General features: G+C 35.6%; 1 protein-coding gene across 1 annotated transcript in view; it reads left to right on the top strand.

The window, feature by feature from the left end:
* The window catches only part of LOC128859840 (ceramide phosphoethanolamine synthase), a 31,124-nt gene extending 17,177 nt beyond the window's left edge, over positions 1 to 13,947 (top strand). Inside the window, exons 4-6 of the mRNA XM_054096950.1 lie at positions 3,250 to 3,407; positions 12,942 to 13,108; positions 13,181 to 13,947. Coding sequence (XP_053952925.1) covers positions 3,250 to 3,407; positions 12,942 to 13,108; positions 13,181 to 13,633 — 778 coding nt within the window. The 3' untranslated portion in view covers positions 13,634 to 13,947. The remainder of the gene's footprint in view (positions 1 to 3,249; positions 3,408 to 12,941; positions 13,109 to 13,180) is intronic.
* The last annotated feature ends 2,158 nt before the right edge of the window (positions 13,948 to 16,105 follow it).

Here is a 16,105-nt window from a genome sequence, read left to right as displayed (position 1 = left end):
GGTATTCCCTTTTGTTAATAGCGGCTTGGAGACTATGGAAACGATTTCACAAACTTCTTACTATGTTTAAAACCGATATGCCGACATCCTCAGCAAATTCTCTAATTATGATTCGACGATTCTCCATAACAATTTTCTTCACTTTTTCAACATTTTCATCGGTTTTTGATGTGCTGGGGCGTTTAGACCGGGCGTTGCCATTCACATCATCTCGACCTTTTGTGAAAAGTTTGTACCACTTGTAAACATTTTTTAACTCAGAGAGTTGGCCCATTTTTTTCGATAGCAGAAAATCGTCGAACACGCAAAACACTTGTCTTATTTATGGCTCTCACAAACAAACTAAACTTTCTATATTGCTAAAATCGTGAACATATCTTCGAGACGAGTGTGTCAACATAAAAAAATAATAATCGAAAGACGAATGTACGTAGCGAAATTTTAAAACTCACCTTATTTTTTTGAACACGCCTCGCATGGCAATCCCAAATGAGTAAATTCTGTACAATTGCCGTTGCCCTGATAGAAGCCAAAATTATGCCGAATGTTCAATTTTATGACACTTAGTAGCAAAGGCGGGCAGCATTTCTCGTTCCTTACATATAGCCGCCGAAGAAGAATCGGATTTCGGGGAACACGAAAAAATAATTGTTACGACGACGAATGTTATGCTTCCGCGGAAAGAAAGGATGCTGCCTATAGGGCCACGCTGTGATCAGGTGTAACGTGAGCCATGTGGGATCGCTACCGGGAGCTAGCACAGGAAGCGGGACGTATTATCAGAATGAAGAAAAAACTACCAAAAATTCTTACCAGAAAGTTCGGTGGCTTGCAGAAGGTTTCAATACCGTGGCGTTTTCGTGTAAGGACCAAAACGGCGTTCTGGTGACTGACTTCCACAACGTGCTTAAATTATGGAGAGAATACTTCTCGAACTTGTTAAACAGTGACAGCTGCGCATGTCACATAGAATGTGAAGATACCGCTCCCCAATCGTTGACGATGGGAATGTCGTTCCGCTATCCGACTACGACGAGGTGAGAATAGCGATAACGCGGCTAAAGATCAACAGAGCGGCGAAGAGCTGGTAAGGTGCATGCATAAGCTCCTATGCTCCCCGAGTCGTTTGATACCAAAGCAGATTTCAGACAGGGTGACTCGCTGTTGTGTGACTGCTTAAACCTGATGCTGGAAAAGATCGTGCGAGCCGCAGCACTTAGTCGCTCAGGCACAATTTTTTATAAGAGACGATATTGACATCATCGGCCTTAACAATTGCAGTGTTAGTTCTGCCTTTTCCAAACTAGATAAAGAAGCAAAGCGAGTTGGTCTGGTGGGACGCGAGGATAAAACGAAGTACCTCCTGTCGTCAAACAAACAGTTGGCACACTCGCGTATGGGCACCCACGTCACTGTTGACAGTTATCATTTCAGGGTTGTAAAAGACGTTGTTTATTTATGAACCAGCATTAACACCGATAACAATGTCAGCCTTGATATCCAACGGAGAATCTCTCTTGCCAACAAGTACTACTTTAGACTAAGTAGGCAATTGAGTAGTAAAGTTCTCCCTCGACGAACAAAACTAACATTGTATAAGGCTATCATCATGCCCGTTCTAACGTATTGGTGAAGGTGATAGAACAATGAGGTGTATGAGCTTAACAACGGCAAAGACATAGCACAGCGCATAGAGATCCGCTTACGCGATTTGGGCAATCGTTTCATTCTCGTACAAACCGGCGTCAGTAGGGAGCACCAATTGAAGCCAAGTCCTTCTCCATCTGATCTTTTCAACGCAGAGGAGGTATTCCTTTTTCCTCTGCTACCACCAGCTGGTAGCTCATCGAATACTTTCAGATCCAGTGCGTTTGTTTCCATTTAGGCGATGACCCAGTCAACGTAGCCGCTGGATCCTTATTTGTGCTATGTCTACGTCATCGTAAAGCTCATATTCACCGTCACCAAAGTGCAAAGATCCAAAAATCTTCCGCAGAATCTTTCTCTCAAACACTCCAAGGGACGCCTCATTGAATGTTGTCATAGTCCAAGATTCTGCGCGTTTCGAGATTTCAAAAATCCCGAGATCGTAAAAACAAAAACAAAATATTATGGGTATGCAAAACCTTTGTTCTTAATGACACATTCGAATTTTTAACTGCGGAGAGCAATGAGCGTGCATCAATTTTCGGGCCAACGAATTCTAAGATCATTCTCAATAACTACATTCACACAATTCCGCTAAATAAAATATCAATTAATTAGCACTCAAATCCAAATATAACATATTCGAGCTGATATCTTTATTTTTATTTTCATCCCAGTCAACCCTGCAAAAATACGTCGCATTTCATTGAATACATTTCCTTTAGCATTTAATGCTTTTTTTTATTTCATTTGTAACAATTCCTAATTTTATGTGGAGCGGTGATAGCAGAACCTTCTCGATTGTTTCGTCTAAATATTGTTTCGTCGTGTTTTTCCTCACGTAAAGGCCAGTTTCCTTTGTTGCATTGGTCGCCAGCAAAACGGGTATCACACAACCAAATAAGCACTTTTTTATATAAATCCATGTTTCTTGCGATTTGGTTTTTTGAATGTCAAAGTGCCCTGCTTATTTGTTGTAGCATGAAAAAAGCCGTAATTTTTAAAAGCCATTGAATTACACAATTAAAAACCAAATTCTTAAATCCAATGATAAACAAATAATTGCGATAAATTCAAATCCAAATAGTGAATTTTAGAATTAAATCTCAAATTCACTTAAATTAATTCACAATCATAGTAAAATTTGCTACATCGATTTAATTTCTTTTCAAATAGTTTCTTCTCATGCACATTTTTCGATTAGTGTTTATTCGATTCATATTTAAGAACATAGTAGTAACAGTGATTTCTAGATTTTCAAGCTTACAAATTTGAATCTGAAATATCTCGAAAGCGAGAGCTAGTCTAGAAAAACGGTCAGTACCAACGGATTCAGCATACTCTAATTAAGTTTTACCGCTGGGTCTTTACTTAATGGGTTTTAAAGCTAGCCCAATGTCATTAAAAAATATATTAATACATGCTGCTTTATAACAGGCTAGTGTGGTAATATGTAAGAGTATAAAACTTTATTATTAATTTGTATTAAGCAAGCTTTTATATATGCGTTTATTTTCAATTGACCCTTTTCAGGACCTCTTTAAAAATTATTTAGTTTTGTTTCATAAACATTAATTTTTGCATTTTTATTGTTTGTTTTAGCCTGACTATCTCGGAAGCTTTGGAGTTGCGAATTTCTCGAGCTTATACCATTTGGAGTGGGTTAGGCATGTCTATTCAGGGCGTTCGTACATGCGGAGATTACATGTTTAGTGGACATACAGTAGCACTAACTCTGTTAAACTTTTTCATTACTGAATGTGAGTAAATGTTAAATTAATTAAGATATTTATATATTTGGGCGCCTCTAACAATAATTGCACAAGTTTACCTCAGAAAACTAAAATCGGTGGTTTATTTTAGCTCCATTTATAACATTTGTCATTGTCAAAATTACAATTATTATTACTATTCCATGTTTTAGAATCTGGTACAATACGTAAGTTTTAATTTGCTAAGTTTCATAGTATAGAAGTAATATATATATTTATAAAAATATTTTTTCGTTCTAGTTCATGAACAGGAAAGCTGGAATGGAAATATTATATCTTAGAAAATGCGCGCAATTTAATAAATGTAGTAGTCCCTTGTAAAACCGTTAACTTTGCCTAATTGGAACCCGTTTAACTGAATTAGTACGATTTTGTTTGTTGTTTCTTTGCAATCCAAAAATACAAGTCTGGCAAGAAAACCGTTCGGAATTCATGTCTCGTTGTGAAAATCGAATTTGTCTCAAAGTTTTGATTTAAACGTTTGTTAAGGCTAATTTAATAAAAAATTAAAAAAAAGAGCAATTTGTTTGTGGATGCGGATGCATTCGAGACCAGACAGTAAAATACAACAGAATAACTAAAACGGAAAATTTTACGTGATAATATCAATCCACTAAGCCTCCCTGATGCTTTTCAATAGGTATCTTCTATTCGCAATTTCCCCGCTCGCTATTCTAAGCTCGATGAACTTGATGAAAAATTTGCATGCGAAAGCAACAACAAAGTTATCGAGCAAGATTCGTCGTTAACTCATTAGGCCGCACTACCTTACCAGCACATATAATTTAAGGCAGTTCTCTTCCCGCGTTGTTGACATTTGTTCATTTGCTTCATATATTCGCCACTTGCAAAGACTTGGCGAAAAAAAACATTAAAGATATCACTGACGACCATTGGTCAAATAGTCAATATTAAACATTAAGCAATATGTTGACTGAAGTATTGGGTTTCAGAAAGCTGTGTGCTCAATGGCTGCCGCATTCGCTAATAATGGAGCAAAAACACATTCGAATGCGACTTTCTCAGCAAAGTGGATGTTATGCGTCGATTCATAACTATGGATGAAACTTGGATCTATCATCATGATCCTACATCAAAACAAGAGGCTAAAGAGTGGTGTGAACCAGGTTGCTTCGATTCCGAAATAAGTTCGTATTCAGAAATCTGTGAAGAAGGTGTTAGCATTAATTTTTTGTGATGCGAAGGGAATTTTGTATGTGGTTTACTTATAAACAGGTAAACCAATAAATTCTGAATACTATTGTTACCTTTTAGGCCAGCCGAAGGAAAAATTCGTGAAAAATAACAAGTTTGCAAAAGAAAAAAAATATTTTCCATCAAGACAATCTACAAGATCATTTTGACAATAGCTAAAATTCATGAATTAAAGTTCGAACTGCTGGAGCATCCACCGTATTCACCAAATTTGGCCCCTACCGCCTTCCATCCAGGCCTAAAAAAAATCCATGCATGGAAAGCGTTTTTCATCAAATGATGAGGTCATAACAGTTGTGGAAGCGTATTTTGCAGCCCTTCCAGATTTTCACTTGAGGGATAGAATTCGTAAATAAGAGTCTCGTTGGAGCAAGTGTATTGATGTTCAGGGAGACTGTACTGAATAATGAAGCGTATTTAAATCCATAAAACTGCGTTTTTCTTATCGAAACGCAAAATTTATTGAACAACCTAGTATGCACATACATAAATTCACACATTGAATATGCATATGCCATCTTGCTTTGTGTATAGTAATGCAGCATTTGATTTGGTTGAAGGAATTTAATAAGATTGTAATGAAGGTTTTAACTAATTACACAATTTGTACAATTTTGGATGATTTGGTCTTTCTAGTAATGATACTAATAGCCACTATTGAATTTATAATACTTGTTTTTTCAATGATATTTCTATATTTTATTGAATAAGTAACGAAAAGTGAAATAATTCAAAAAGAAAGATTTATAAATGAAATGAAAAGTAAAAAGAAAAAATGTAAATACATACATACATATATTATTGATGGTCATATTAAAAAGCGCCTGTAGTTAGCCTACAGCGTTAACATTCTTTGTTTCTAAAGGGTGTTTTTTTAGAGGTTAGGTTTTCAAGTTGGCACTACTTTTTTCGTAGATGGTCTTTTTGACAGCTGTCACTTGATTTATGCTCAGTTTGGTTTGCCATTTCATAATGAATAGACTTACACCTGAATAACGTTTGCAAATCGTGCAAATTTATTACGAAAATAATGGTTCGGTTCGCGCGACACATCACAAGAAAATTTTGTTCAGCGATGAAGCTCACTTTTGGTTGAATGGGTATGTCAATAAGCAAAATTGTCGCATTTGGAGTGAACATAATCCACAAGCCATTGCTGAGACGCCGTTACGTCCTCAAAAAGTCACTGTTTGGTGTGCTCTATGGACAGAGGGAATCATTGGTCCATATTTCTTTAAAAATGAAGCCGGCCATAATGTTACAGTCAATGGAGAGCGCTATAGAGCCATGATTAATGACTTTTTCGTGCCTGAATTGGACGACGTTGATGTGGACGACCTTTGGTTCCAACAAGACGACGCTACATGTCATACAGCCAACGCAACAATCGATTTGTTGAAGGAAACTTTTGGTGAGCGCATTATCTCGCGCCGTGGACCTGTGGCGTGGCCTCCAAGATCGTGCGATATAACACCGCTGGACTATTTCTTGTGGGGCTATGTGAAGTCGCTTGTCTACGCAGATAAGCCCGAGACGATTGACGTCTTGGAAGAGAATATTCGGCGCGTTATTGCTGACATACAGCCCCAATTGCTGCAAAAAGTGGTCGAAAATTGGACCTCTCGGCTGGAATTTATTCGAGCCAGCCGCGGCGGCCACTTGCCCGAAATCATTTTTAAAACATAATGGCAAACCCTTATCTTTATAATAAAGCTAAATTCTTGGCCATAACATTAAATTATATACGTTTTATTTCATCTTGAAAACCTAACCTCTAAAAAAAACACCCTTTAATTATAAACGAATTCTACTCGACTGCTATTAAATTTATATAATTCAGTCTTTTGCTGTTAACTTTTGGTGAAAAATGTGTCTGTGATGATAAGTCGTTCCTACCATTGAGACTTCTCTACAAGGATGATAAATTTATTAGGTTTGGCCAATAAATATGGTGAAAAGCCATATTATGAGGGAAATTTCGGCTGCCACGCCACGGGAGATTCGCCAGCCGAATTCCGTTGTATCATTTCACATATATTCACGCACTCGTCCAATCATTCGTTGTGCAGATAGCAACGAAGCAACATAAGCGAAGACTGTCTTGGTTTTTTTTTTTCGTTTGTCACTAACGCAATCATAACGCCAGCCGATTCCTGCACAATCATTTATTCGCACACTCTTCCAAGTGACATTGTCTTGATTTTTTTCGTATATCAGTAACACATTCTTAGTTGTTTAGTAAACAAACCGATTCACAACCCCTTCTACGTCAGCCAATCAGCTGATTCTGTTAAATTTGCTGAGAGCCGGCTAACGATCAGATATTTGCCACACCCTTCTCTATACATTGACGTTCTCTGCTCCTCTTTTACTTTGGGGAAGAGAAAGAACATTGAAAACCAACAACAACATTATTGTAGTAGCAACACATCAATAAATCAAGAGACATAATTTTTTAGAAGTGTTGCCATAATAATAATAAAAAACAAACCACCATCAAAAGAAAGAAAAAGAGTATTGAGCAGAAATTCCCACTGAACCCACATCGGCACTTTTGGCACACAGCGAACATGAACCCAAACTCTGGTACCAGCATTAGGAATATTAATTCCTAATGATAAAAGTTTATTTCAATAACTATTAAAAAGAAGACAAGTGCAGATTTATCTTTAAAAATTATTCCCTCTAATGTTGACTGTAACACTCTTGGAACCAATGTCATTCGCTGAAGAAGTGATGTCGGGATACCATTAATCTCGCGACTAATTTTCTTTCACGCAGTATCGCCATATGCGGCACGGTACCATCTTGCTGATACCATGAGGGTGTACTAAAGCAAAGATGTTCGTCAAATATTGTAATATGAACAAAATCTACGACAAGCAGTTGCACACGAATTATTGGCCTTGAATCGAGACGTATCGATTGCAACGCATTATTTACCCGTCCACTGTGACATCCTAACTAAATAACCCACACGAATAACGATTTGATAATATTTTACGACATTTTTGCATATTGCCACCCCTCTTATATAGGTATACCTTCAAATTGAATTCCTTCCTGGATATCAGAGCTTTAAACTGCAGAAAACCCCTCGCAAATCGGATCATTCTGTGCGAAGTTAATATCTTATTTTATAAAATGTATAGAATATTTAGAAATATCTATAATATAGATAGATATTTAATAAAACGCCAATAAATAAATTCATGTTACAAAACTTAGTGCGCATGGAAGTTATTTCGAAATAAACGTTAATACCAACCATCCTATGTATACAGCGTCCAGCACCCGAAGTGTAACCAATTAAAAAGCCCATAAATTTAGTTTGGAAAATTACTTTTATTCGATTCAAAGTAAACACTTTGTGAAAATAATACAAAATTAAGAATCAATTTACTTTTGCTCGATATGACCACCTTTTGCCATTGTGTGGACGTTATGAAGTAGGGAACGTTGTTTTTTAGCTATTCTTAGTTCACTCGAGCTTTGTGAGACGTTGCCGAGTCCTGTTGAAACGTCCATGGTCTGTCACTGAAATGTTTGTCTGCCCACGGTTTCAAAGGAACCTCCAAAATACTTTACCGATAATATTTCGCATTTACCTTGACGCCAGGCTCGATGAAAACGATTGGAGAGCGCTCATCTGCGGTTACAGCGGCCCAAACCATTAAATGTGGCACGTTCCCACGACAGTCCGTTCTACGTTACCGGAATGGCCCGGATTTATATCCGGCCAAGGACTGTCACTTCAGCAGCATTCCCCATATACATATGTATGTATGTATGGGGAATGTTTGTGCTGCTACAACAACATTAAATGTGGTTGATGCTGCCTCCTGTTGGCCAATCGGTCAAATAAACCGTATCGTTTTGGGAGTTTACGAATCGCTCAATTTGAAAAAATTTTGTCGTCAGAAAACACAATGTTCAGAAATTACCACTTTCGCCCAGACGAAGCAACTCTTTCGCTCTCTCAAATCTGACTTTTTGCTGCTTTGGTGTGAGATCATGCTCCTTTTTCATCATGTAAGGCTTTGTTTTGAGATCATTTTTGACGTCTTTCGCCATTTGGTTGGCACTTCGTCAGGGATTTCGCTCAAGTCGCTTTTTCACTTTTTGAACCATTTCACGTGACGATGCAGTCTTTTGATGACCACCTCCATGATGTTTCAGGATGCTACCAGTATCATTGTAACGAGTAATGATGCGATAAACAAAAACTTTATTTACTTTAAGATGCTCGAGCTCACGAACAATCGCTGGCTATGATTTTCCAGCCAAATATAATGCAATCACACTATTACGTTTAAAATCCATTACTGATTTTCTTTTTTCGCGTTTACTCTCGGCAAAATGCTTCCGCGCGCTTGTAAATATACTCTGGACGGTCATTTAGTCAACTAACAGGCAGCTGATGCATGGGCATTTGCGCGAGCGGTATGAAGTTGGTTACACTCCTAGTGCCGGCCCCTGTAGAATTGGTAATATTTAAAACAATTTTTTTTTAACAGATAAAAAAAATTATAGGGAGAAAATTAAAATTTATTTTTTCAAACTACATATAGACAAGAAAGTTGTATTATGAACTAAAACAAACAGACATTCATATTTCAAAATTGTACACGTCAGATAAATATCATGGAAATTATAAGTATAAAAAACTATCGAAAAATTAGTAGTTCATAGAGCTCAATCAATTACCTTTTGCGTATAAGGCGAAATCTTCTTCCATACCTTACTATTTTTCGTTTCAAATCCTTATTGTTAAGAATGATTCTGTATTTGTAGAGTATCCAGCGGCCAACACTTCGACATAAAAGATCTTTTGTGTCCTACTACATGATTTATAAGTATTGACTGGCACTACTACCTCAAATGAATTGCATCAGGTTCTATTTAACCTAGAAGTTCTCTGTCTCATGTTGGAAATTCGAAAGCCAAATTCTTTCAGTAAATTTTCCGCCTTTCGGACAAATTTCAGAATATTTAATACAGGAGCATTGGTGATATCATTCGGACCCATTTGATCTCGATGAAAGATGTGCACTCTTGTCAAGGCAATACAGTTGCACAAGATATGCTCTGGTTTCAGCATCCTCACATTCTCAATGTGAATTTTTGAGAGATGGTAATTTAAATAAAAGTGATTTGTCAGAAAACCAACAATTGCTTATGTCTACTTTACGCATGTTATGCAGTTCCACATTGTAGGTAAAAGGTCTTGTAAGCTTTTTGGTTTGGCGGAGTTCTTGTGTGATTTCCCAATTGCAAATTCTTTGAGTACACTCCCAACTATTTACCCTACATTGTTACAATAGTATGGTTCTGGACCATGAAAATCTGTTGCCGACCTCGTGCTGGCGAGTTCGTCAGGTATTTCTTTACATTTTATTCCAGAGTACCCGGAATCCAGTAAAGTAAAATTTTATTTGTTGCATTCCTTATTACTCATGAATACAGATTCTAGCAGTGAGTCCCAAACTAAATACGCGATATGCTAGGGATCATTGTCTTATTGAAACAAAAATATGGGTGAAAGCTTTAATTTTGTGGCATTCTGATGGAAATTGCGCGCAAAAAATTCCCGTGTAGCGCTTTTTTGTCATATTACCTTCAAAAAACTTGACGGTTCCAGCTTCACCCTGGCTACCGTGGATCTTTACAGCAGAACACAACGAACGTTGTGTTTTAAGATAGTTTTATTTTGATGCTATGAATTCGGATTTCTCTAAAAAACTTATTTTCCGTCTGATGCCTTGAGATTTACTTATGTTTCCTCCGAGTGTTTCTGCCATGAAAAAGCTCCTCATAAAGTAATCTGCTGTTCGGAGTTGGCTTAAAACTGTTGGTCTTTCCATTTGTTGAAAAATATCAAGACACACACCATAAATTGGAGGAGGAGCTCGGCCAAACACCCAATGCAATAAAGGTTTTATTCGCCAATTATTCATATACTCGTATATATTTACATATATATTTACCTTCGCAGCAGAGTTTAATAATCTACTATTGTCCAACGACTACGCCAATAATAAAATAAATATTAGCTGGGTTTTTTTCGCGCATATGCGTTTTTGCTTAAAATTTGTATGAAGCAACAAAGGCACAGTTTTATATGCGCTTATTTAATAGTTGCGGATGAAATCTTTGCTTCCTAATTTTGTTATGTAGTTTTTATCATGCAACACACTTTCAAAATTCTGAAAACAGTTGAGATACATATGTACATATATTTAGTATAGTGTAGGCTTAAGTAATTAAATTATTTTCTTGCCGCTTGAATTTTTCAGTTCCATAAATGTTGGTTTGATATTTGTAGAACAGTAATGCCAAATACATATATTTACGTAGTATATGCAATTGTCGATGTGCTTTTTGTGTTTTTGCTGTAAACACATATATGTACATACATATGCGCGTAAAAACCACGGCTCTTATTCAGAAATGTTTGCCATAACTATGTATATCAATAACTGTATTATACTCATACACTGCTTCGTTAAGAAAATTGCATACACATGCACGTACATATTGGAATTACGCATTAGTATTTTAAAATCTCTAAAGAAGTAGAGTGGAAGTGTCCATAATTGTTTATCATCCAAAAGATGTTTGGATATATCGGCAGTTTCTGAGCAGCTGTGAATTTTCTTACAGAACTGTATTTTCCGATAAATCGAGTTCGATAGATAGTATCCGGCTCCAATAGAACTATAATTTCAGGGCACCCTAATATTGGCGGTAAATGAATTGGTTCTGAGTTTTCGATATACGGGTAATTTCTAGATATTGCAGTTAACTAAAGTCCATTTAACTGAAAACACCGAAACCAGAAAGGTTGAAAAAGGGAATTGCTATTAAGCTGAATCGATTATACTAAAATGTTAGAGCGTTAGGCGCCCTAATATTCATTTGTATATACATACATATACATACATACATATATCTTCGAGTATAGGAGGAAAGTAGACATACATACATATGTGCTCATAATTTTTAAAGTAGTCTAAGTCACTACATAATATTTCAATATTTTTAAGTCACTACATAAAACTTTAATTAATCGTTTGCTATTTCAATTGCGAGAGTCATTTATTTTTCATTATGAAAATGGTATAGTCAAAAACAAAAATAGCTAATTAGTTAGTTACACTACTCGGTCAACACCACGATGACAACCTATTTCCTAACTGAAAGTGCAACTAATATACAATAAGCCATTTGCAAACTCAACGACAAGAAGAGTAAAAAATTCTTTGGCCGAATCTGTCTCTTGGATGAAAATTCAATGGATAAGATTTTTAAAAAAACTCCTTATAAGATATTCTATAAAATATAAATACATATATATCTTTAAAATATCTATAATACTAATAGAAGACAAAAAATACTGATTAAGAGGCTCCATTCGTTGATGATTAGTCAAGTCATCAAAGCACCTTTTAAACGCGTTTGAAGAGATCTATTCAGCTCCTTCAGCGAGTTCTCATGAATGGCCTCTATAGACTCAAAGCAGCGTCCGTGGAGTGGCAATTCAAGTTTTGGGGAAAGGAAAAAGTCACAGGGGGCTAAATCCGGTGAATATGGTGCTTGTGCAATGATATTTGTCGCGTTTTTGGTCAAAAAAGTGTTCACAATATGTTCACAAGTGTTCACAATTTGTTCGATATGTTTATCCATAGTGAAAACCGCAGAGCACACCTACGGTTGACTGATATTATTAAATGCCAAAAATAAGCTAAGTGGGAGATCTCGTTCAAACTCTGCGACACTAGGAGGACATTCCAGCCAAAAAAATGTAGACATATGTATGTATATGTAACGCGTGCTTTTTAAATGAAGAATTCCCGATATTTTTTTGACAGAATGTATAAAATACTGAGTACCCCAACCTTGCAGAAACAATTTAAGAATCCAGATATCAGTTAAAATTAAAATGAATCACTTTTAAAATTTGGAAAGAATTTGTCTTTTTGCCAATAAAGTTCATATACATACATACGAGAATATGTATATGTATTTTCGATTTGAATTATTCGTGTTAATTTTGAAAATGGTCTAACTAATTTAAAACTTTACAAAAGCAATTTCGTACAACAGCTCAACACTTATAACAGATTTTCATTATTCAATATTATAACAAACACATATTATATACCTAACATTACAATAGAAAAATATTTTTAATTTCCTCAGATAACTTTTTGTGGGCCCAAATGTAATTACAAAATTTATTGGAGTGAAGTGTTTAGAGTTTTTATAAGTGAATTTATGTTAAATTTCTTTTTTTATTTAAAACAGATACACCGCGCAATTTGTACTTTCTGCACACTCTAACCTGGCTTTTAAATATGTTTGGCATTTTTTTCATACTCGCTGCACATGAGCACTACTCAATAGATGTGTTTGTCGCCTTTTACATAACTTCGCGTCTATTTCTTTATTATCATACACTAGCTAATAATCAGGTAAATTCCCGGCGAAAATAATATTTTAATGTACATTAAAAAAATATTTTTCTTTTATTAACGCACTAACAGGCACTTATGTCCCACGATTCAAATCGCACCCGCATCTGGTTTCCAATGTTCAGCTACTTTGAGAGCTCCATAGATGGAATTGTGCCTAATGAATTTGATACAATCGGCGATCTCATCGACGATCTACTCCATTTTGTTTTGAATGTTAAAGATACTTGCATGCTAACAGCACGACGCATTTGGATTGATGCTCCACAACTTTCTTTAACCAGCGATAACTCGCCGTTTATTTCGAATGCAGGGGACACGCTTAAAGTAACAAATAAACAGCATGTAGGTACATCAATGAGTACGAGTACCAGTTCAATTCCGAGTCAAACCCAGATTCCTTTTGACGTAATCAATAAAAGGACGCAGGCAATGTTAGAACCGTTAGAATTGACTTCAGACAGTGCCACAACAAAGTCATCAGCATCAATTAAAAGCATACAAATCAATAAAAAGCAGCAGTAGTTGACGTACATACACATTTAGGCAACTAATCGGCATTTATGATATTTTAGAATTATTTTCAGTAAATTTGAAATAACTTGTTTATAGCATTTAGATCATTACATTCCCCTGCATACCTATGTATATTTAGCCATACAAATATATGTGTGTACACAGATATGTACATATATACATACATTGTTGTTACATGTAAAAGTGGTGCATTATGTTATATTTGAATCATATTAACTTAATAATTAGATTTTGAAAATATTAGCTTTTTTAGTTTTTATATGGATATGATATCTAATATTAAATAATATTTCTTCATTAAATTATTATTTTTTTATTATTGTTCATTAAATTGAAATAAAGTTTAAAACTTTTTAAAGGAATTGAAGTTTAGAAATAAAGCCTGCCTGCCTCAATATTAGTCGTATCGACTACTATAGTATAATTAAAAATGACATTGGCTATACAGGATTAAAAATATAAATGTACAGGAATTCGACATAACAACACTGGTTTCGTCAGCCCACTACTGAATGAGATGTGTCTAAATTTTGATTTAATTAAATGGACGTAGTAAGTCATCGGTGGGCTGCCGTAGCTGAATGGGCACCGATTCACCTACCATACCATTCGGTAGGACCGGGTTCAAAATCCACTGTCGGCATGAAACACCTAAGGATGCAAAATAGTTTTTCTAATAGCGGTCTCTCCTCGGCAGACAATGGCAAACCCTCGAGTATATTTTTGCCTTGAAAGAGCTCCACATAAAAATCCATCTGTTGTTCGGAGACGGCTTAAAATTGTAGGCTTCATATTTGTGGAACAACATCAAGACGCGCGCCACAAATTGGTGGAAGAGCTCAACCAAGCATCCAAAAACAAGCAAGCGTAACTATATACTTAAATATAAAAATATTAGAATTTTTTAAAAACCTTTATACCTTTACTTTTCACATTTGAGCTTTTTATCGATTTTCAGATAGGCAAAAGAGTAAATTTAAAATATGGTTGATACAGAAAAATACTAAAGAACGGTTCTCAAATCCCATTGCCCACCTCTTTATAAAAAAATTCTTACGAACGAGTATTAGGTAATATGTGTTTTATGAATTAGTATGTATATATGTATATTTTTTAAATAACACTTTTGTTTCAATCACAAAAATTAAACACAATGCGAAAAATACTTAAGAACAAAAACTGGCTAAAGTTATAAAAATTTACAAGCGTTATGCAAAAATCAACATTATTATTCGGTTCTATAGCATTTTAGTTGCCACAGCTGTACGACGGTGTCGCATTGACAATATTTAACTTCTGGAATGCTTAACAGAAATGTTGTCCTAGTTGGTAATATTACGTGTACTAAATGTATCTTTCACGGCGTTCCACAGATGCTACATTGGGTTGAGGTCGCACGTACTCGATTTACCATTGTTTATCGCTGCTGACTTGGAGTTCATTAGATGTGCCCTCCAACAAATTCTGTTAGGCGATGCCGTTTCGTATAACAAACGGTTTCTGATGAGCCAATGAACCATGAAATTCGTCCTTTGCTAATCGAACTGTACTAGTACTTTTCGTAATAGGTTTTTCCAGGCGCAGGTAAATTTCGCGATGAATGATATGATATGATTCTATTTTAATAAGCGAACCGTCCGAGCAACCGAATCATCCGTTTACTATAATCTTCAGTTTAATTCCGAATAATAAAAGTAGTGTTTTAAGTCATTAAGTTGTGTTGCATTTGCACTATGCAACAATGCGGTCGTTGGAAACCTATGGAACCCCACTAATAAAAACCATTGGGTTTTTTTCGCACAGCTATGGCCCGAGAAATAGCACAATTATTGTTATTTAGAAGATTGATTGATTAACTTAGAAGATTAACTTATTAATTGATATTCGTACATATTTGTGTGCCAATGTTATGCTGTGAATCACTTCTCTAATATATCACTTCTCTAATACCGTTAACTTTTTTGCTATGTTTTGTTCGAAATGCATGTTACTGCGTTGGAAAGCGAAATAGCGCAGTTCTGTTTCAATCGTTAGTTAAGATGATTAAAGCTGCAATTGCAAATATAAATGTTTCCTTTAAAATCGTTATTGGGCACTAAAATGGAAGTGGATCTCATTGCACACTAAAAGAGAAAGCATAAATATAATTGCAGAAATAAATAACATGGTATACAAACTCATCAAATATATTAGTACAGACAAAAATATGCTTAAAAGAAAGAATTTTCGAAATAACCCTGCGCGAAAGTCTAATCGTACAATTCAGCAGGACAAGGACATCAGTAAGAAAAGTAAGTGTGGCCCTTTAAGTCCTCTCGAGCGATAACGCTGGAAATAAATGATGAATATAGCCTGAATATAAAGGGTTTGACTTTTTGGGTTTGGTTGACTTCGTTAAAATTCATCATATAATAAATTTATTACAAAAACCATTTGTAATTATATATATTATTACAATTT

The sequence above is a fragment of the Anastrepha ludens genome, chromosome 4 (genome assembly GCF_028408465.1).
Source record: "Anastrepha ludens isolate Willacy chromosome 4, idAnaLude1.1, whole genome shotgun sequence".
Classification (NCBI taxonomy): Eukaryota; Metazoa; Arthropoda; class Insecta; order Diptera; family Tephritidae; genus Anastrepha; species Anastrepha ludens.
This window is presented reverse-complemented; position numbering and strand designations above follow the sequence as displayed.